A 21,802-nucleotide genomic window follows, 5' to 3' on the forward strand; every position below is an offset into this window, starting at 1 on the left:
ATCCCATGAATAACATACTATTGCTTCATATCATACTTATAGTTATGTTCGTGGGATGGAAGAAGTAGAACAATTTGTGAGCTTTATGGCAGCCTTTGAATTAAAGACTTGATGATATCTATGAAGCAACTGGTGAGACTCATGATTGTGATTTTGAATTCTCTATTATCCTAAATCATTGCATAGAGATTTTTCTCGTAATATCTATGTTCTTGAATATAATAAGAGAAACCACATAGCTCAAGAAGACACTAGCATATTACATAAAGAAGAAAATGAAGAAGCGATAGTTCCATCTAAGCTTGGGGAAGAGGGGATCTTCCACCTTCAGAGCATCTCCAACAGACGCTTCATTTTAGCGCAACACGAGAAAAATCGCCAGTTTAGCGCGCACGGGAGAAAAAACGAGCTCCACCGGACGCGGTAAAAATGTGCGCGCCATTTTTCCCAATCGTCCGCGTTATATATCACGCCCTCGCTAGTGCTCGCGGCAAAAGCCAGCCCCAGCGCGCGCACTCCAACCGCCTAAAACTTCCATCCCTGCTACCGCTTCGCCTGCGTGCGCCACCTCGCCTGCCCTGCCACCGCGCCAACTCGCCATCGCGCCACAATGTCGCTGCGCCGGTTCTGGCTACATCATCTTCCGCGCACGGCCGTCCGGCAACTACTACGTGGAGATCCGCACAAGCGGCCGCCGCATCGACCTCGGGACCTTCGAGGCCGCGCACGAGGTCCCGCGCGCGTACGACACGGCGGCGTGGCGCCTCAGCCGGCCGCGTGCGTCGATGAACTTCGACGACATCCAGACCGTGGAGCAGGCGCACCAGCTCACGCCACCACCGAGCCTCATCATCGAGGAGGAACGACGTCGTCCCGCCGACCGGCGCCGCCTGCTGCTCGCCGAGGAGGACGAGCGCGTGTGCCAGATGTGGGCGCGGCGCATCCCGGACGACGTCCACGCCATGGAGGCCTTCGAGGCCGACCGCACGCTAGAACAATCATGTCATATACTAATGTCATCCTATCAACTATTTTATCTATGTTTTTTGTTGATTTTAAAGTGTTTGTTTGATCTTTTCGTTTCAATATTTCTGTGTGTGTTCTATTTGCGCGCTGTAAAATGAAGCGGCCGGTGGAGCGCTGTTTTGCCGCGCCGCAAAGTAAAGCTACCGGTGGAGCGATTCGTTTTAGCGTGCGCGCTATACCTAAAAATAGCGATGTAAACGAGCGTCTGTTGGAGATGCTCTCATCACCCACATGTGATAATAATTCTAAAACTGATTATGCTCTAGATAATGGCCTATTTGTACTTGAGAATCGTCCATGCTTAGAAAATACTATGTTATGTGAGGATGAAAATGATAAAATTGCTACTTATGATAATGCTCTCATCCATGAGAATCCCATGTTATTATTAAAATCACCTATTTTCACAATATAAGAGAAATATGCTTATGTTGAAAAATATTTGTATGGTTTACAACTATCTTATACCAATGGAAAATCTTCTTGCAGCCATGATGTCATGATTAAAAGTAGTACTATTAATTATTTTTAAAGAGAAAAGCATGATTATGAATCCCTTAAGAAATTTAATGATCCCCTTTATATGTCATAATTCTCTAAGATTCATGATTCAAATTGTTACACTATTAACTTTCCTTCAAGTAACTGTAATTATTATGAAAGAGGAGGATATAAGCATCCACTCTATGCTAATGATAATTATAAGTTCCATTTACCTACCATAGATATGCTTTTGTATACTCCTATTTATTTTGATTCATTCATATATAAAATCCCAATGCATAGGAAGAAAGCTAGACTTCGTTACTACTTGTTGCATATTTTATGTTGTGTGCTAATGTGCTTTAAAGTGTTAAATATATTTATTGATATGATCACACCATGGGACCCTGGTATCTTGTTGTCATATATTATTTCTAATAATGAGAAGGAGATAATTAAGAAGCATCACTCCTGCAAGATCATTGCTCCTACAATCAAGTAAGTAAGCCTAGCTATATGGCTATAATGAAAGCATTGTACGGGAGGCAACCCGAGATGTTTTTATATTTGTTTTTTTGTTCTACATGCTTTTTGTAGCATGCTATTTTTCTTTTAGTTTGCTCTATGGTTTTTAATTAAAGAAAGTATCAAATTTTCACCCATTTGGATGTTTAAATGTGCAAACAAAATATGGAGTTGTTGTTTTCTACGCTTCACTTTTCAGTTCACGATTTTTCTAATTTTTTTGTAAATCCTAAAATTTAGCTAAATACACAGCAGCTGTAATATTCATCTGCTATATGCACGTAAATGTGCTAAAAAATCTGATGTGACTAAGTAGTATTAAAAATTCAGTTTTGTTGCAGCAAAATTTTTGGACAGATTATGCCTTTCAATGTTAGATCCATTCCTTTGACTATCAATATGATTTTTTGCCTGGAACTTTTGATATGCTAGAATGAGTAGAATATTTTTTCTCTCTGGTTCATGAAGATATACTTTTTTTTATGATAAAATAGCAGCAAACATAATTTCTTTGTACCATTAATATCACCCCATAGAAAAGAATGGGAAGAAAAGTTTGTGTTGAAGTTTTTTTCACAGGGAACAGAGGAATATCACACTATGATTAATTCAAATATGGTGAATATAATAAGCTTGGGGATGCCCATGACACCTCACTGGACTCATTCTAAACTTCCTAGTTTGAGAACCTCTAAACTCTGTTGAGCAACATAGAATTTTCGCAAAAACTTGAAGCGTTCTTATTTTATTTGTGTCTAGTTTTGTTATTAAAATGAAAGGACCGTCATATTGAATGTTCATAATGCATATGAATGAGCTACTGTACCAAACTCTCTTATCGAATGATCAAATAATAAAGCTGAATGATTATAAAAGAAAAGGAGGAATGCCTGAAGCTGGAATTTATTTTGTGTATGGTATTTCTAGTTTCACATACTCTATTGAGTGATGATTTGCTATGTGCCTTATTCAGTGCTACTTCTCACAAGTGTACATAGATGTTTAATTTTAAGTATCATTATTTGATGATGAATGCATAGCTCTATGGATACTATTGCATGCTTTTAGATCTCTTGCTAGCCAAAAGAATTGAATTCTTACACAGGCATAGACTTGTTTCCAAACTCAACTCAAATCAAATGTCTATCATACCTACTATATATCACTTTCTATTACAATTATAATGTGCGTGTTATGCCTCCAACCTTTTCGAAATATCTTTTTTTGTGTAATTTAAAGCTAATAAGAAAGTATGGTTTGGAAGGAAAATACTGCTATGCATGTTGTGGGTTTGACTAATTATGAGTAATGAGTTAGAACATAACCACGTTTACTGGGGAAGTCTTTCAACATTGCGCCATCAGGGTATTGCACCCTGCGTTGATCATCATTCCTTTTGTCTTGTTGATGGTTGTCTCTTGCCAAATAACTGGAGGTTTTTAAGAGTAAGTTTGCATACATGTTAGAGAAGAGCAATGGGCCGCTAACAGAAACCATGCCTAATCATGGTGGAAGTTTTAGCAAAGAGCATCCTTAATAGGAAGAGTTAAAAGGTGAAAAAAGAAAGAAAAAGAGTTATTAGTGAAAAAGAGAAAGAGACTGGAAAGAGGAAAGAAAAGAAAAAGAAAACGAAAAAATAAATAAATAAGAGTTAGGGAAAAAAGTGAGAGAGAGAGTTAGAGAGGATGCTCACCGTATGTTGTTCATGTTGTCCCGATATGGATGGCCTATAGTAGAGATATCTATCTCCTTTTGTCCTTTATACATGCGGCATGAAGGTACCCATTGCGATACTTGGTTAAAATATGTGTGTTGAAAGGTTTTGATTACCCGGAGCTGAGTGACATGAGGTGTGATGTCTACGCACGCTTCTATTCTTGTAGACAGTGTTGGGCCTCCAAGTGCATAGGTTTGTAGAACAGCAACAAGTTTCCCTTAAGTGGATCACCCAAGGTTTATCGAACTCAGGGAGGTAGAGGTCAAAGATATCCCTCTCAAGCAACCCTATAATTATGATACAAGAAGTATCTTGTAGGATAACGTAGCATAGAAAACAAAAATTTTCCTACCGCGAACACGCAATCCAAGCCAAGATGCAATCTAGAAGACGGTAGCAACGAGGGGTATCGAGTCTCACCCTTGAAGAGATTCCAAAGCCTACAAGATGAGGCTCTTGTTGCTGCGGTAGACGTTCACTTGCCGCTTGCAAAAGCGCGTAGAAGATCTTGATCACGATCGGTTCCGGCGCCACGAACGGGCAGCACCTCCGTACTCGGTCACACGTTCGGTTGTTGATGAAGACGACGTCCACCTCCCCGTTCCAGCGGGCAGCGGAAGTAGTAGCTCCTCTTGAATCCGACAGGCACGACGGCGTGGTGTCGGTGGTGGTGGAGAAGTCCGGCGGAGCTTCGCTAAGCGTGCGGGAAGTGGAGGAGCGAGGCGGCTAGGGTTTGGGGAGAGGGGGCGCCGGCCACTATAGGGGTGCGGCCACCTTGGTGGTGTTTGAGGTGGCCGGCCCCCTCCCCCTTGTCCCTCATTATATAGGTGGAACCCCAAGAGGTGGTGTCCAAGTCTTCGAATAAGACCCGAACCAAATCCTTCCATAGGAGGGGGCAATCCTAGCCCAACTAGGACTCCCACCCAAAGGTGGGATTCCCACCTCCCATGTGGGGGTGGCCGGCCCCTAAGGGGAGTCCACTTGGGACTCCTCCCCCACTAGGGTTGGCCGGCCATGGGGGTGGAGTCCCTTGTGGACTCCACCTTCCTTGGTGGTTTCTTCCGGACTTTTCTAGAACCTTCTAGAACCTTCCATAGAACCTTCCGCGACATTTTATTCACATAAAATGACATCCTATATATGAATCTTATTCTCCGGACCATTCCGGGACTCCTCGTGATGTCCGGGATCACATCCGGGACTCCGAACAAATATTCCAACTTCATTCCATATTCAAGAACTACCATTTCAACATCCAACTTTAAGTGTGTCACCCTACGGTTCGAGAACTATGCGGACATGGTTGAGTACTCACTCCGACCAATAACCAATAGCGGGATCCGGAGATCCATAATGGCTCCCACATATTCAACGATGACTTTAGTGATCGAATGAACCATTCACATACATTACCAATTCCCTTTGTCTCGCGATATTTTACTTGTCCGAGGTTTGATCTTCGGTATCACTCTATACCTTGTTCAACCTCGTCTCTCGACAAGTACTCTTTTACTCGTACCGTGGTATGTGGTCTCTTATGAACTCATTCATATGCTTGCAAGACATTAGACGACATTCCACCGAGAGGGCCCAGAGTATATCTATCCGTCATCGGGATGGACAAATCCCACTATTGATCCATATGCCTCAACTCATACTTTCCGGATACTTAATCCCACCTTTATAGCCACCCATTTACGCAGTGGTGTTTGGTGTAATCAAAGTACCTTTCCGGTATAAGTGATTTACATGATCTCATGGTCATAAGGACTAGGTAACTATGTATCGAAAGCTTATAGCAAATAACTTAATGACGAGATCTTATGCTACGCTTAATTGGGTGTGTCCATTACATCATTCATATAATGATATAACCTTGTTATTAATAACATCCAATGTTCATGATTATGAAACTAATCATCCATTAATCAACAAGCTAGTTTAAGAGGCATACTAGGGACTTCTTGTTGTCTACATATCACACATGTACTAATGTTTCGGTTAATACAATTCTAGCATGATATATAAACATTTATCATAAACATAAAGATATAAATAATAACCACTTTATTATTGCCTCTAGGGCATATCTCCTTCGAGTCTCCCACTTGCACTAGAGTCAATAATCTAGATTACATAGTAATATACCTAACACCCATGGCATTCGGTGTTGGTCATGCTTTGCCCTAGGGAGAGCTTTAGTCAACGGATCTGCTACATTCGGATCAGTGTGTACTTTGCAAATCTTTACTTCTCCATCTTCGATGTACTCGCGAATCGAGTGGTAACGCAGCTTGATATGCTTCAGCCTCTTGTGTGACCTTGGTTCTTGTGCATTGGCGATGGCACCCATGTTATCACGATAAATGATTAATGGGTCCAATGCACTAGGAACCACACCGAGCTCTACAATGAACCTCTTCATCCATACCGCTTCGATGAAGCCTCCGAAGCCGCTATGTACTCGATTCCGTTGAAGACTTCGCCACCGTGCACTCGCTTCGAGCTTGCCCGACTTACTTGCAAAGCACCATTCAATATAAACACGTACCCGGATTGTGACTTAGAGTCATCGGGATCGGTGTTCCAACTTGCATCGGTGTAACCGTTTACAACGAGCTCTTGGTCACCTCCATAACAAAGAAACATATCCTTAGTTCTTTTCAAGTACTTCAGGATATTCTTGACCGCTGTCCAGCTGTTCCATTCCCGGATCACTTTGATATCTCGCTAGTCAAACTAACAGCATGTGCTATATCTGGTCTAGTACCTAGCATGGCATACATGATAGATCCTATCGCCGAGGCATAGGGGATATTATTCATCCTTTCTCTTTCTTCTGCCGTAGCCGGTCCTTGAGTCTTACTCAATACCTTGCCCGGTAACATAGGTAAGAACCCTTTCTTACTTTCGTCCATTCTAAATTTCTTTAGAATCTTGTCCAGATATGTACTCGTGATAGCCCTATTAGGCGTCTTGATCTATCTCTATAAATCTTGATGCCTAATATATATGATGCTTCACCAAGGTCTTTCATTGAAAAACTATTATTCAAATAACCCTTAACACTGCTTAATAGTTCTATATCATTCCCGATCAATAATATGTCATCTACATATAATATCGGGAATGCTACGAGCTCCCACTCACTTTCTTGTAAATACGAGCCTCTCCATGACACTCGTATAAACCCGAAGTCTTTGATCACCTTATCAAAGCGTCGGTTCCAACTTCTTGATGCTTGCTTCAGTCCATAGATTGAACGCTGAAGTTTGCATACTTTGTCGGCATTTTTAGGATCGACAAAACCTTTGGGTTGTACCATATACAACTCTTCCTCAATGTCTCCATTAAGGAACGCCGTTTTGACATCCATCCGCCAAATCTCATAATCGAAAAATGCAGCTATTGCTAACAAAATCCTCACAGATTGTAGCTTCGCTACCGGTGAGAAAGTCTCATCGTAGTCAACTCCTTGAATTTGTCTGAAACCCTTTGCGACAAGTCGAGCTTTATAGACAGTAATATTACCATCGAGCATCTGTTTTTCTCTTGAAGATCCATTTATTCTCGACGACCTTTCGGCTCTCGAGTAAGTCTACCAAAGTCCATACTTTGTTATCATACATGGATCCCATTTCGGATTTCATGGCTTCTTGCCATTTGTTGGAATCTGGGCTCATCATCGCTTCTTCATACGTCGCAGGGTCCTCATCATTGTTATCCACAATCATGACATTTAGACAAGGATCAAACCAATCCGGAGTGGTACGTTCCCTTGTCGATCTGCGAGGTTCAGTAGTTTCCTCGTTCGAAGTTTCATGATCATTATCATTTGCTTCCTCTGTTGCCGGTGTAGGCGGTACAGGTACAACTTCCGGTACTTGCGCTACTCCGATCAACGAGTATAGATTCATCAATCTCATCGAGTTCTACTTTTCTTCCAGTCACTTCTTTAGTGAGAAATTCTTTCTCAAGAAAGGTTCCGTTCTTAGCAACAAAGATTTTGCCTTCGGATGTGTGATAGAAAGTGTACCCTATAGTTTCCTTAGGGTATCCTATGAAGACGCATTTCTCCGCTTTGGGTTCTAGCTTGTCCGGTTGTAACCTTTTTACATAGGCTTCGCAACCCCAAACTTTCGGGAACGATAGACTTAGGTTTCTTATTAAACCATAATTCATACGGTGTCGTTTCTACGGATTTTGATGGTGCTCTATTTAAAGTGAATGCGGCTGTCTCTAATGCATAACTCCAAAAAGATAACGGCAAATAAGTAAGAGACATCATAGAACGAACCATATCTAAGAGAGTTCGATTACGACGTTCGGACACACCGTTTCGTTGTGGTGTTCCCGGCGGTGTCAATTGTGAAAGTATTCCGCATTTCTTTAAATGCATGCCAAACTCATAACTCAGATATTCACCTCCACGATCAGATCGTAGAAATTTAATCTTCTTGTTACGTTGATTTTCTACTTCACTTTGGAACTCCTTAAACTTCTCGAAAGTTTCGGATTTATGTTTCATGAAATAGATATACCCATATCTACTCAGATCATCTGTGAAGGTTAGAACATAACGATAACCACCGCGCGATGCTACGCTCATTGGTCCGCACACATCGGTATGTATGATTTCCAATAAGTCAATAGCTCGCTCCATCATACCAGAAAATGGAGTCTTAGTCATTTTTCCCATCAGACATGCTTCGCATCTATCAAGTGACTCAAAGTCAAGTGATTCTAGTAATCCATCGAGTATGGAGTTTCTTCATGCGTTTCACTCCAATATGACCAAGACGACGAGTGCCACATATAAGTAGAATTATCATTCAATTTAATTCGCTTAGCATCAATGTTATGTATATGCGTATCACTACTATCGAGATCTAACAGAAATAAGCCATTCTTTTGTGGTGCTCGACCATAAAAGATATTATTCATAAAAATAGAACAACCATTATTCTCAGACTTGAATGAATAACCGTCTTGCATTAAACAAGATCCAGATATAATGTTCATGCTCAACGCATGTACATAATAACAATTATTTAGGCTTAAAACTAATCCCGAAGGTAGATGTAGAGGAAGTGTGCCGACTGCGATCACATTGACCTTGGATCCGTTTCCAACGCGCATCGTCACTTCATCCTTCAGCAGTTGTCGTTTATTCTTTAGTTCCTGTTTCGAGTTACAAATATGAGCAACCGAACCAGTATCAAATACCCGGGTACTAGAACGAGAACCGGTGAAATGAACATCTATAACATGTATATCATATATACCTTCTTTCTTCTTCTTGACAAGGCCGCTCTTCGGATCAGCCGGATACTTGGAGCAATTACGCTTCCAGTGTCCCTTCTCCTTGCAAGTAATAGCACTCAAGCATCGGGCTTAGGGCCGTTCTTAGGTTTCACAGGAGGCGTGGCAGCTTTCTTGCCACCCTTCTTGAATTTTCCCTTAGACTTGCCCTGTTTCTTGAAACTCGGTGGTCTTGTTGACCATCAACACTTGGTGCTCTTTCTTGATCTCAATCTCAAGCAGCTTTTAGCATGCCAAAGAGTTCGAGTAACTCCTTGTTCATGTTCTGCATATTGTAGTTCATCACAAAGTTCTTGTAACTTGGTGGCGGTGATTGAAGGACACGATTAATCCCCGATCGTTAGGAATCACTATTCCCAAGTCACCGAGTTTCTTCGCATGCCCGGTCATGGCGAGCATGTGCTCACTAACGGAGCTGCCTTCTTCCATCATACAGCTGAAAAATTGTTTCGATGCTTCATAGCATTCCACGGCCGCATGAGTCTCAAAAATAGTCTTCAACTCTTTCATCAACTCATGAGGATCGTGGTGCTCAAAACGTTTTTGAAGATCGGATTCCAGACCGCATAAGATGGCACACTGAACTTGAGAGTACCGAGTTTTCCGAGTCGCGTAAACAGCTTTTACTTCATCGGTTTCAGTTTCTGCGCAGGAGGGTCACCTAGCGGTGCATCAAGCACATATTGCAGATTTCCGCCGGAGAGGAAGATCCTCACATGACGGAACCGGTCGGTGAAGTTGCTACCGTTGCTCTTAAGCTTTTCTTTCTCTAGGAACTGGTTAAAATTGATTGGGGACGCCATCTCTACAACATATATTTGCAATAGTTTAGACTAAGTTTATGACAAATTGAGTTCAAATTTTAATTCTACATAATTAAAAATCTAGATGAACTCCCACTCAAAACAATATCCCTCGCATTGTCTTAGTGATCACACGAACCAAATCCACCGCACCAAAACCCGATCATCACGAGAAAAGGTGTGATTTCTTTGGCGAACACTCAAAGTGTTCATCATATCAACCATATGATTCATGCTCTACCTTTCGGTATCATGTGTTCCGAGACCATGTCCGTACATGCTAGGCTCGTCAAGGCCACCTTAGTATCTGCATGTGCAAAACTGTCTTGCACCCGTTTGTATGTACTTATTGAATCTATCACACCCGATCATCACGAGATGCTTCGAAACGACAAGACTTGATAACGGTGCTACTAAGGATGAACACTAGGGTTGGCCGGCCATGGGGGGTGGAGTCCCTTGTGGACTCCACCTTCCTTGGTGGTTTCTTCCGGACTTTTCTAGAACCTTCTAGAACCTTCCATAGAACCTTCCGCGACATTTTATTCACATAAAATGACATCCTATATATGAATCTTATTCTCCGGACCATTCCGGGACTCCTCGTGATGTCCGGGATCACATCCGGGACTCCGAACAAATATTCCAACTTCATTCCATATTCAAGAACTACCATTTCAACATCCAACTTTAAGTGTGTCACCCTACGGTTCGAGAACTATGCGGACATGGTTGAGTACTCACTCCGACCAATAACCAATAGCGGGATCCGGAGATCCATAATGGCTCCCACATATTCAACGATGACTTTAGTGATCGAATGAACCATTCACATACATTACCAATTCCCTTTGTCTCGCGATATTTTACTTGTCCGAGGTTTGATCTTCGGTATCACTCTATACCTTGTTCAACCTCGTCTCCTGACAAGTACTCTTTTACTCGTACCGTGGTATGTGGTCTCTTATGAACTCATTCATATGCTTGCAAGACATTAGACGACATTCCACCGAGAGGGCCCGAGTATATCTATCCGTCATCGGGATGGACAAATCCCACTATTGATCCATATGCCTCAACTCATACTTTCCGGATACTTAATCCCACCTTTATAGCCACCCATTTACGCAGGTGGTGTTTGGTGTAATCAAAGTACCTTTCCGGTATAAGTGATTTACATGATCTCATGGTCATAAGGACTAGGTAACTATGTATCGAAAGCTTATAGCAAATAACTTAATGACGAGATCTTATGCTACGCTTAATTGGGTGTGTCCATTACATCATTCATATAATGATATAACCTTGTTATTAATAACATCCAATGTTCATGATTATGAAACTAATCATCCATTAATCAACAAGCTAGTTTAAGAGGCATACTAGGGACTTCTTGTTGTCTACATATCACACATGTACTAATGTTTCGGTTAATACAATTCTAGCATGATATATAAACATTTATCATAAACATAAAGATATAAATAATAACCACTTTATTATTGCCTCTAGGGCATATCTCCTTCATATCTTGTGTCCCCAAACACACTCAATACACTTGTCAGATGTATAGGTGCACTAGTTCGGTGAAGAGATAGTAAAATGCAAGTGATATGGATGAATATAAGTGGTAATAACAATCTGAAACAAATATGGCAGGAAATAAACATGAAGTAAAACAGTAAATAAACGGTGATTCGATGTTTGAAAACAAGGCCTAGGGATCATACTTTCACTAGTGGTTACTCTGAACAATGATATCATAAAGGAATATAAATATAAGCACGTCACTATGCTACTCTGAACTACTCTCCGGTTGGATAAAGAACACTAATTCATTGCGTAGGGCTGCAAAAGCAAACCTTAAAGATGTATTCCCAACTACTAATGGGCACCCCCACTCCATCACTTTGAGCATTTATAGGAGGTACTAAACTCAAATCATAATTCAGTGAACAAGTATTATGTGAAATATATCCTAAGAGACTCACAAGGTGCACACACTGTCACCTTTACACATGTGGAACAAGGAGTTTCCGGAAATAACATAAGTAAAATCCACTTGAATAGCATAACGACATCTAGATTACAAAGCTCATGATCACATAAAGATCAAACCATGGGAGAGAGAGAGAGATAAACCACATAGCTACCGGTAGAGCCATCAGCCCCAAGGGAGAACAACTCACTCCTCACCATGGGAGTCAGCAACGGCGATGGAGATGGCGGTGGAGTCGAGGGAGATGGCTCCGGGGGCAATTCCCCGTCCCGGCAGGGTGCCGGAACAGAGACTTCTGTCCCCCGGATATTGTCTACGACGGCGGCGGATCTACAGAACTTTTCGTGGATGGACGTTTGTATATTTAGGATTTTTGCGTCGGGAGCTTTATATAGGTGGAAGGGCGAGCTCGGTGGACGCCTGGTGGCCCCAAACCATCCCTAGGCGCGGGCCAGGTCCAGGCCGCACCTAGGGTAGGTCTGGCCACCCTGTTGCCCTCCTCCGTCTCTTCTCTGGACTCTGTCTTCGCTCCGGGAAAATAGGAACTTTGGCTTTTGTTTCGTCCAATTCTGAGAATATTTCCTGTACAACTTTTCTGAAATACAAAACAGTAGAAAATATGGAACTGGCACTGTAGCATCTTGTCAATAGGTTAGTGCCAGAAAATGCATAAAAGTGTCACGAAGTGTAAATAAAACATATAGCAATTGGTGTAAAACAAGCATGGAGCATCAAAAATTATACTCCCTCCGGTTCATATTAATTGACTTTAATTTAGATCTATCTAGACATATTTTAGTTCTAGATACATCCATACTGAAGTCAATTAATATGAATCGGAGGGAGTAGATACGTTTGAGACGTATCAAGCATCCCCAAGCTTAACTCCTGCTCGTCCTCGAGTAGGTAAGTGATAACAAAATAATTTTTGAGGTGACATGAAGCCAACACAATCTTGATCAAGCATGTAAAGCATTGTGAGCTGGGATCAAAGTACACTAAACATAGTCATGATAGATATAATTCAATAGAACTTAGCAACTATTTTATAACATGAAGAGTAACTCAAACAAAGGATCATGAATAATAGTGCATTGAAAGAACCTATTTGTTTTTGAGCATAGATAAACATAACAAAATGGTACTCAACATGTCCTTTATGGAGTAGAAAACATAAATGCTAGGACACCTTTAAAGTTCAGAGGGTGACTAGATACAAGTAATTTAAGAACAAGCAATAGCACAATCATGAATCAATCAATAATAATTTTGGGACTATGCACATTGCACTAAGAATGACAACTACGCTCTCTTAATTGGTGCATAAAGTAGAAGGTGAAGACTCAACATAATAGTAAAAGAGAGACTCTTTGCAGAGTAAGCAAGGTAAAAAAAATTATAAACCTTCCAAAAAGTATGGTACTTATTAGCTTTGAGCTCTCATTGCCCCTATCATAAGTATCTTGAATGGTTAGAGTTAATGTGAGTCAGAAATGAGCTATATGCTTGCAAATCACAAGTGGAAAATCTCATGCCACTTGAATGCGAGTACCTAAACCTCATGCTACTCAACTTAGGTCCCAAGTAAGTTCTTGTCATTGTAAGTATACACATGTATCATTGAGAACCGCCAACGGGGTACCTCTTGCCCAATGATATGGAGGTACTCTTGTAAGAGCAATCCCATACTAAAATGATAAGACAAACAGACAGTGAGCGTCTCAGCAATTTTTTTATTTACTATGGTATAGCTTTTTATTGAAAATGCTTCATAGAATGCTCACTATAGCTTAGCTGTAAATTTCCACCATGAATGATGCATGGCTTAGATTAGCGGCCCAGGTGTTTCCCTAACTCATATACAAACTCCATGGACTTATAAGTTTCCATTTTATTTCGCACCTCTAGGCATCCATAAACAAAAGAACATGACATCAACTAAATATAAGTGCAATGTCGAAAGTGTTCCCCATGAAAGAATGGTTCTACTAACTCCCAACTCGTAAGTTGCAAACATATAAAATTCATAAGATAGGCACAATGATCAAATTTATTAAGTGCAAGAAAGTAAATGTGCCATCAAGTTTGTGAGAGCTTTACTGACTAATTTTCTCATGCCAAAATTTAATTTGGAAGATAAATAAAATATGATGAGTTACTTGGAATAGCAATAATGCTATTAGGTAGATATGTTGGACATAATTGGAAAACTTTGGTTATTGGTGGTTGGATGCACGAGTAGAGATCATACTCAGCACATGCGAAAGCTAGCAAAAGACTGGGAGCGACCAACTAAAAGAGCAGTAATGGTCATAATCATGCATAGCGACAAAACATTATCAATCAAATCATAAAGTGATATTACAAGTCAAAAACTAAATGATCATAGAGGCTTTAGTTGACTGGTTATAGTCATAACATGGTATAAGTATGCGCCAAGTCAACCTAATAAAGCATCAAATGAGAATAACACAATATTATGCTTTTATGATGGAAACAATACATGATTCTTTCAATGATACATTATGAACTCTCAGCCATTTGAGACAAGTCATGCTACAACAATAAATACTAAGCATATGACAAGAATAACATCCAACATAACATGCCAAAGTATATGCCACAGTCTAGACAAGCTTCCTTTCGGATCATTATAGGCATGAAACATTTTACTCGTCTCCAACACCAACCAATTTATTTTAAATAGCTCTCAGAGATGAAATACATTATGTACCAGAGAGCTAATCATACACAAATAAAGAATACTAACGAGTTTTGAACAAAATTCAAGTGAAAGAAGAAGAGCTAAACGCAGTACTAGAAAACTAGAACACTCGCAGAACAATAACAGCGAAAACTAGGGCATTCTATACAATTAAAAATGAGCGGGTCTTTCTCCAAAACAAATATTCCGGAATCTAACATTTTCTACAACAAACAAAACTAAATAAATTAAAAACAAAAATAAAGACGCTCCAAGAACAACACATAGCGTATGAAGCAATAAAAATATAGCGCATAGAGAGATGACTTGTTGCTTTGTTGATGAAGAGGGGATGCCTTGGGCATCTCAAGCTTTGACGCTTGTACCTCTTGAATATTTCTTGGGGTGCAGGGGAATACCCAAGCTTGAGCTTTTGTCCATTCTTCATCTCATCACATCATTCTTCTCTCCATACACTTGAAAACTTTCTTCGTACAAAACTTCACACGATTCTCTATTAGCAGCATTAGTACAATCAAAATAAACAAATCCACTTGAGTTTAGTACTAACATATATCGAGCATCTATTAAAGCATTAGATACTATAGCAGCTCTTCAAAAAGCTCTTTGATCAAAAGAACTAAAAAAAAAGAGATTTAAGAGGCGTATGCAAATACAGAAGAAATATGTCAAAACAGAACAGCAGGCAAAGATCAATTTTTTCGAAAATCCTCTGTTGCTCATCTCGAAAAGTGGTCAACTAACGAAAGTTAGATAATAACCTGGGGAATATGCATAAAAAATGGCAGCTGAAAATTCTGTTCTGGATATTTTACGAATTTTTATGGTGACATCACATAATCTGTTTTCAGGACAGCAACTTCCCACAATCTTACTTTCTTCCTATTAGTGTCTATTCCTGGCACAAAAACGAAATAAAAATGATAAGAAGAGGTTATGACAGAGGTAATAACTTCCAAGACTCAACAAAAGAAAAAATTACAGAAATAAAACAATGAGTTGTCTCCCATAAGCGCTTTTCTTTAACACCTTTCAGCTAGGCGCAGTAATTTGAGAAGATGCTCACATAAGAAATATGAATTGAAGCAAAAGAGAGCATCAAGAGCAAATATAAATAAAATTTAAGTCTAACCCACTTCCTATGCATAGGAATATATATTGTACACAAATACATCCACAAAGAACAAATTTGTAGCATAGGAAGATAAAACAAGAGTAACTGAAAAACTTACAGCATATAGAGAGGTGTTTTAGTACCATGAAAACTTCTACAACCATATTTTCCTCTCTCATAAAAAAATTCAGTACCATTATGAATAAACTCAACAATATAACTATCACATAAAACATTCTTATCATGAGCCACATGAACAAATAATTAGTACTCCCAACATAAGTGTAGTCATTCTTATTAATTATAGTGGGAGCAAATTCAACAAAATCGCTATCATTATTATTCTCATCACCATAATCATCAAATATAGGAGGCATATTGTAATCATAATTAATTTTCTCCTCAATAGTAGGTGGACTGAAAATAACATAATCATCATTGTAATCATCATATATTGGAGGCATAGTATCATCATAGAAAATATCCTCCTCTAAAGTTGGGGAACTAAAAAGATTGTTTTCATAAAAACAAGCTTCACCAAGCTTAGACTTTTTCATAGCATTAGCAATAATGGTGTTCAAAAGAATTCATACTAATAACATTGCTACCAACATGCGAGTAAAGTTTCATGGGTTTTTTTAATTTTCTCTTCAAACACCTCATGTCCTAACTCAAGATAAATACTATAAAGCTCTCTAATTTTTGTTGTTGTTTTTTCATTAAGCCTAACTACTGAAAATAAAAACAAGAAACAAAAAGATGTACTTGTAGAATCTAAAAGAAATAACTTCGAGCACTCACCAGCAACTAAAAGACTTGGTAGCAAGAGGATGTGAGTACCTTTTACTATTACCTCCCCGGCAATGGCGCCAGAAAAGAGCTTGTTGCCCTGGGAGTAAGAAATCTCTGTGGCGTAACTTTTCTTCAGTTCCCCAGCAACGGCGCCAGAAAAGAGCTTGATTTCTACGCACGCTTCTATTCTTGTAGACAGTGTTGGGCCTCCAAGTGCAGAGGTTTGTAGAACAACAACAAGTTTCCCTTAAGTGGATCACCCAAGGTTTATCGAACTCAGGGAGGTAGAGGTCAAAGATATCCCTCTCAAGCAACCCTGTAATTACGATACAAGAAGTATCTTGTGTCCCAACACACCCAATACACTTGTCATATGTATAGGTGCACTAGTTCGGTGAAGAGATAGTAAAATGCAAGTGATATGGATGAATATGAGTGGTAATAACAATCTGAAACAAATATGGCAGCAAAAAAACATTCAGTAAAACAGTAAATAAACGGTGATTCAATTTTTGGAAACAAGGTCTAGGGATCATACTTTCACTAGTGGTCACTCTCAACAATGATATCATAAACGAATATAAATATAAGCACTACACTATGCTACTCTGAACTACTCTCCGGTTGAATAACAAACACTAATTCATTGCGTAGGGCTGCAAAAGCAAACCTTAAAGATGTATTCCCAAGTACTAATGATCACTCCACTCCGTCAGTTTGAGCATTCATAGGAGGTACTAACACACCACAATTTCATAGAGACATCCAACTCAAATCATAATTCAGTGAACATGTATTCTGTGAAATATATCCTAAGAAACCCACACGGTGCACACACCATCACATTTACACACGTGGGACAAGGAGTATCCGGAGATCACATGAGTAAAATCCACTTGAATAGCATAACGACATCTAGATTACAAAGCTCATGATCACATAAAGATCACACCATGGAAGAGAGAGAGATAAACCACATAGCTACCGATAGAGCGCTCAGCCCTTGGGGAGAACTACTCACGCCTTATCATGGGATTCAGCAACGGTGATGGAGATGGCGGTGGAGTCGATGGAGATGGCTCCGGGGGCAATTCCCCATCCTGGCAGGGTGCCGAAACAGAGACTTCTTTCCCCCGGATCTTGTTTGCGGCGGCAGTGGAGCTACGGAACTTTTCATGGATGGAGGCTTGTATATTTAGGGTTTTTGCGTCGGGAGCTTTATATAGGCGGAAGGGCAAGGTCGGTGGAGGCCTGGTGGCCCCAGACCACCCCTAGGCGCGGGCCAGGTCCAGGCCGCGCATAGGGTAGGTCTGGCCACCCTGTGGCCCTCCTCCATCTCTTCTCTGGACTCCGTCTTCGCTCCGGAAAATAGGAAATTTCGCTTTTGTTTCGTCCAATTACGAGAATATTTCCTGTACAACTTTTTTGAAATACAAAACAGCATAAAACAGGGAACTGACACTGTGGCATCTTGTCAATAGGTTAGTGCCGGAAAATGCATAAAAGTGCCACGAAGTGTAAACAAAACATATAGCAATTGGTGTAAAACAAGCATGGAGCATCAAAAAATATAGATACATTTGAGACGTATCCAGGTGTAGTCCTTAGTAACCAAGAAAATGAGGCAACATTTACTCATAAGATATCAAACACATGACTCATAGATTTATCTCCACACAAGAGATGCATGGTACCCCATCCTTATTATTATTGTTGAGATGAATTGCATATCTCAAACCTGTTTTATTCTCTCTACTTTTTATTTTGTTGGAGGTTTTGCACATATATTTCATGCTTACTTTCTTGTGTTCAAGAGTCAAAAATATCCAAAGAAAAGAGAGGACAAAAATTCTTCCAACAATTCTATAGGATTGTCCTAAGCATGCTTTATGATTCATATTACTTATCATTCATGTTTCTTACAATGCTATTTTCTAGTTGCATGCTTTGTAGAATGTAAGAGTTATCACTTTATGAGTTCATATTACTTATTGTCATTCTTTATTGACCGAACATTTTCATACTTTGCATGTTTTATTTTGAAGCTACATAATAGACTACAAAGTTCATGTTAGTTTTATCACCTTTATGCTCGGGGCGAGCATAGGTTAAGCTTGGGGATGTTGATGCATGTAAAATGCATACATGAACTTTGTCCTTTATCATATTGAATTCCCACATATTTGCAACATATATGATGATAATACCATGTTTTAAATTGATTTATGAGAATTTACCAATGATACCCTTTATTTGTTTTGTAACTCTGCAGAACAAGAATTCCTTGATTTGTGTATTTTTCACTTTCAGTGACATATACAAAGTCAAACTGAGATGGGACTTTTGGAGCGTAATTATTTCAACGGGAAAGCACCCTGGGACTTGGAAGCACATCTGGAAGGGCTGAGTCCCAAAAGAGCCCAGGTGCATGCCCAAACATGTAGGGTGCGTCACCTTCCCTCTTTCGGCCATCGATCGTCCAAATCGCGTGATATTTTTGCCCACCAATGTATTTTGACCTAACAATCACTATATATATGACCCCGAAGAGTTCTCGGGAGAAGAGCGTCGCAGAATACAGAAACACGAAAACAGAGGCTGCAGCAGCAAAGATTGGATGGGGAAACTCCGCCGGGATCACCACCGGAGGGATCTCCACCTTCTCTAACATCTTCATCATCATCCCCATGATCAACAGGGAGTAGTCCACCTCTGTACTACGGGTTTGTGGCAGTAGCTTGATCTATTTATCTCATGTTCTTTATAGTTCCTAGTGTCATATGAGCTGCCCAACATGATTATGGCCATATTTGTAATACATATGTGGTGGATCCTTATTCTATAATATTTTGCTATAAGATATGATCATATTATGTGCAAGATGTATTGATAGATGCATATTATGTACCTTTTTCTTAAGTATTGGTTTTGGCCCAACTTTTATGCAAGATCGTGTGTGGGGTGATGTGTGTATTAGATGGAGTAGCATGGTTTTCGTGATTGAATAGTGACAACAAATTCATAATATATTATGGTTTTGCCTTTTCTTTTCCTACCTCACTAGGGATAAAGTGAATGCATGTGCTATGTTTGTGATGCATGTAAAATGCGTACATGAACTTTGTCCTTTTATCATTTTGAATTCCCACATATTTGCAACATATATGATGATAATACCATGTTTTACATTGATTTATGGTGATTTACCAATGATATCGATTATTTGGTTTATAACGCAGTAGAACAGGAAAACCTTGTTTTGTGTATTTTTCTCTTTTGGAGACCGATACAGAGTCAAATTGACCTGGGATTTTCGGAGCATCACTTTTTCATCAAGATGAACAACATGGGCCATGGAAGCTCACCTGGAGAGGCCCGAGGGCCAAAAGATACCAGGTGGCGCGACCAAGAAGTCTGGTCGCGCCACCCATGCTCTTTTAGGCGTCGATCGCCCATTTGCTCCGATTCTTTCGTGAATCGACGTATTTTTCCCTAAAATCTACTATATATATGACCCCGAAGAGTTATCGGGAGGAGAGAACGCTACAGTAAGACAGAAACACCAAAACGGAGGTTGCTGCAGAGAAGATTGGAGGGGAAAACTCCGCCGGGATCACCCCGGAGGGATCTCCACATTCTCCAATGTCTTCATCATCATCACCATGACCAAGAAGGAGTAGTCCACCTCTGGACTACAGGTTTGTGGCAGTAGATTGATCTATTTCTCTTATGTTCTTCATAGTTCTTAGTGCCATATGAGCTGCCCAACATGATAATGGCCATATTTGTAATACCTATGTGGTGGATCCTTATTCTATGATATTGTTTTATGAGATCTGATCTTATTATATGGTGAGATGTATTGATAGATGCGTATTATGTACCTTGTTCTTAAGTTTATGTTCTGATCCAACATCTGTGCAAGAGCGTGCACTAGTAGGGAAAGCCTCATCTGTGGCGCACCAAAAAATGATTCTGTGACGCATGGGATGTGCGCCATGATGGCGTGTATTTCACACGTTCGTTGGGCAACCCCAAGAGGAAGGTATGATGCGCACAGCAGCAAGTTTTCCCTCAGAAAGAAACCAAGGTTTATCGAACCAGGAGGAGCCAAGAAGCACGTTGAAGGTTGATGGCGGCGGGATGTAGTGCGGCGCAACACCGGAGATTCCGGCGCCAACGTGGAACCCGCACAACACAACCAAAGTACTTTGCCCCAACGAAACAGTGAGGTTGTCAATCTCACCGGACTTGCATGTAACAAAGGATTAACCGTATTGTGTGGAAGATGATTGTTTGCAGAGAAAACAGTAAAAACAAGTATTGCAGTAGATTGTATTTCGGTAAAGAGAATTGGACCGGGGTCCACAGTTCACTAGAGGTGTCTCTCCCATAAGACGAAGCTGCATGTTGGGTGAACAAATTACGGTTGGGCAATTGACAAATAAAGAGAGCATGACCATGCACATACATATCATGATGAGTATAGTGAGATTTAATTGGGCATTACGACAAAGTACATAGACCGCCATCCAAGCTGCATCTATGCCTAAAAAGTCCACCTTCGGGTTATCATCCGAACCCCTCCGAGTATTAAGTTGCAAAGCAACGGACAATTGCATTAAGTATGGTGCGTAATGTAATCAACAACTACATCCTTAGACATAGCATCAATGTTTTATCCCTAGTGGCAACAAGCACAACACAACCTTAGAACTTTCGTCACTTCGTCCCGAGTGTCAATGCGAGCATGAACCCACTATCGAGCATAAGTACTCCCTCTTGGAGTTAAAAGCATCTACTTGGCCGGAGCATCTACTAATAACGGAGAGCATGCAAGATCATAAACAACACATAAGCATAACTTTGATAATCAACATAACAAGTATTCTCTATTCATCGGATCCCAACAAACGCAACATATAGAATTACGGATAGATGATCTTGATCATGATAGGCAGCTCACAAGATCCAGACAATGATAGCACAATGGGGAGAAGACAACCATCTAGCTACTGCTATGGACCCATAGTCCAGGGGTAGACTACTCACTCATCACTCCGGAGGCGACCATGGCGGTGTAGAGTCCTCCGGGAGATGATTCCCCTCTCCGGCAGGGTGCCGGAGGCGATCTCCGAGGATCCCCGAGATGGGATCGGCGGCGACGGCGTCTCGGTAATGTTTTCCGTATCGTGGCTCTCGATGCTGGGGGTTTCGTCACGGAGGCTTTAAGTAGGCGGAAGGGCAAGTCGAGAGGCGGCACGGGGGCCCACACCACGGGGCCGCGCGCGCCAAG

The 21,802-nt window shown here is 40.6% G+C and overlaps 1 protein-coding gene across 1 annotated transcript in view; it reads left to right on the forward strand.

Annotated features, from left to right (window-relative positions):
- The first annotated feature begins 785 nt into the window (after positions 1-785).
- LOC124648604 (cytochrome P450 94C1-like) overlaps positions 786-21,802 on the forward strand; it is a 62,611-nt gene continuing 41,594 nt past the window's right edge. Inside the window, exon 1 of the mRNA XM_047188333.1 lies at positions 786-1,015. Coding sequence (XP_047044289.1) covers positions 786-1,015 — 230 coding nt within the window. The remainder of the gene's footprint in view (positions 1,016-21,802) is intronic.

The sequence above is a fragment of the Lolium rigidum genome, chromosome 4, assembly GCF_022539505.1.
Source record: "Lolium rigidum isolate FL_2022 chromosome 4, APGP_CSIRO_Lrig_0.1, whole genome shotgun sequence".
Lineage (NCBI taxonomy): Eukaryota > Viridiplantae > Streptophyta > Magnoliopsida > Poales > Poaceae > Lolium > Lolium rigidum.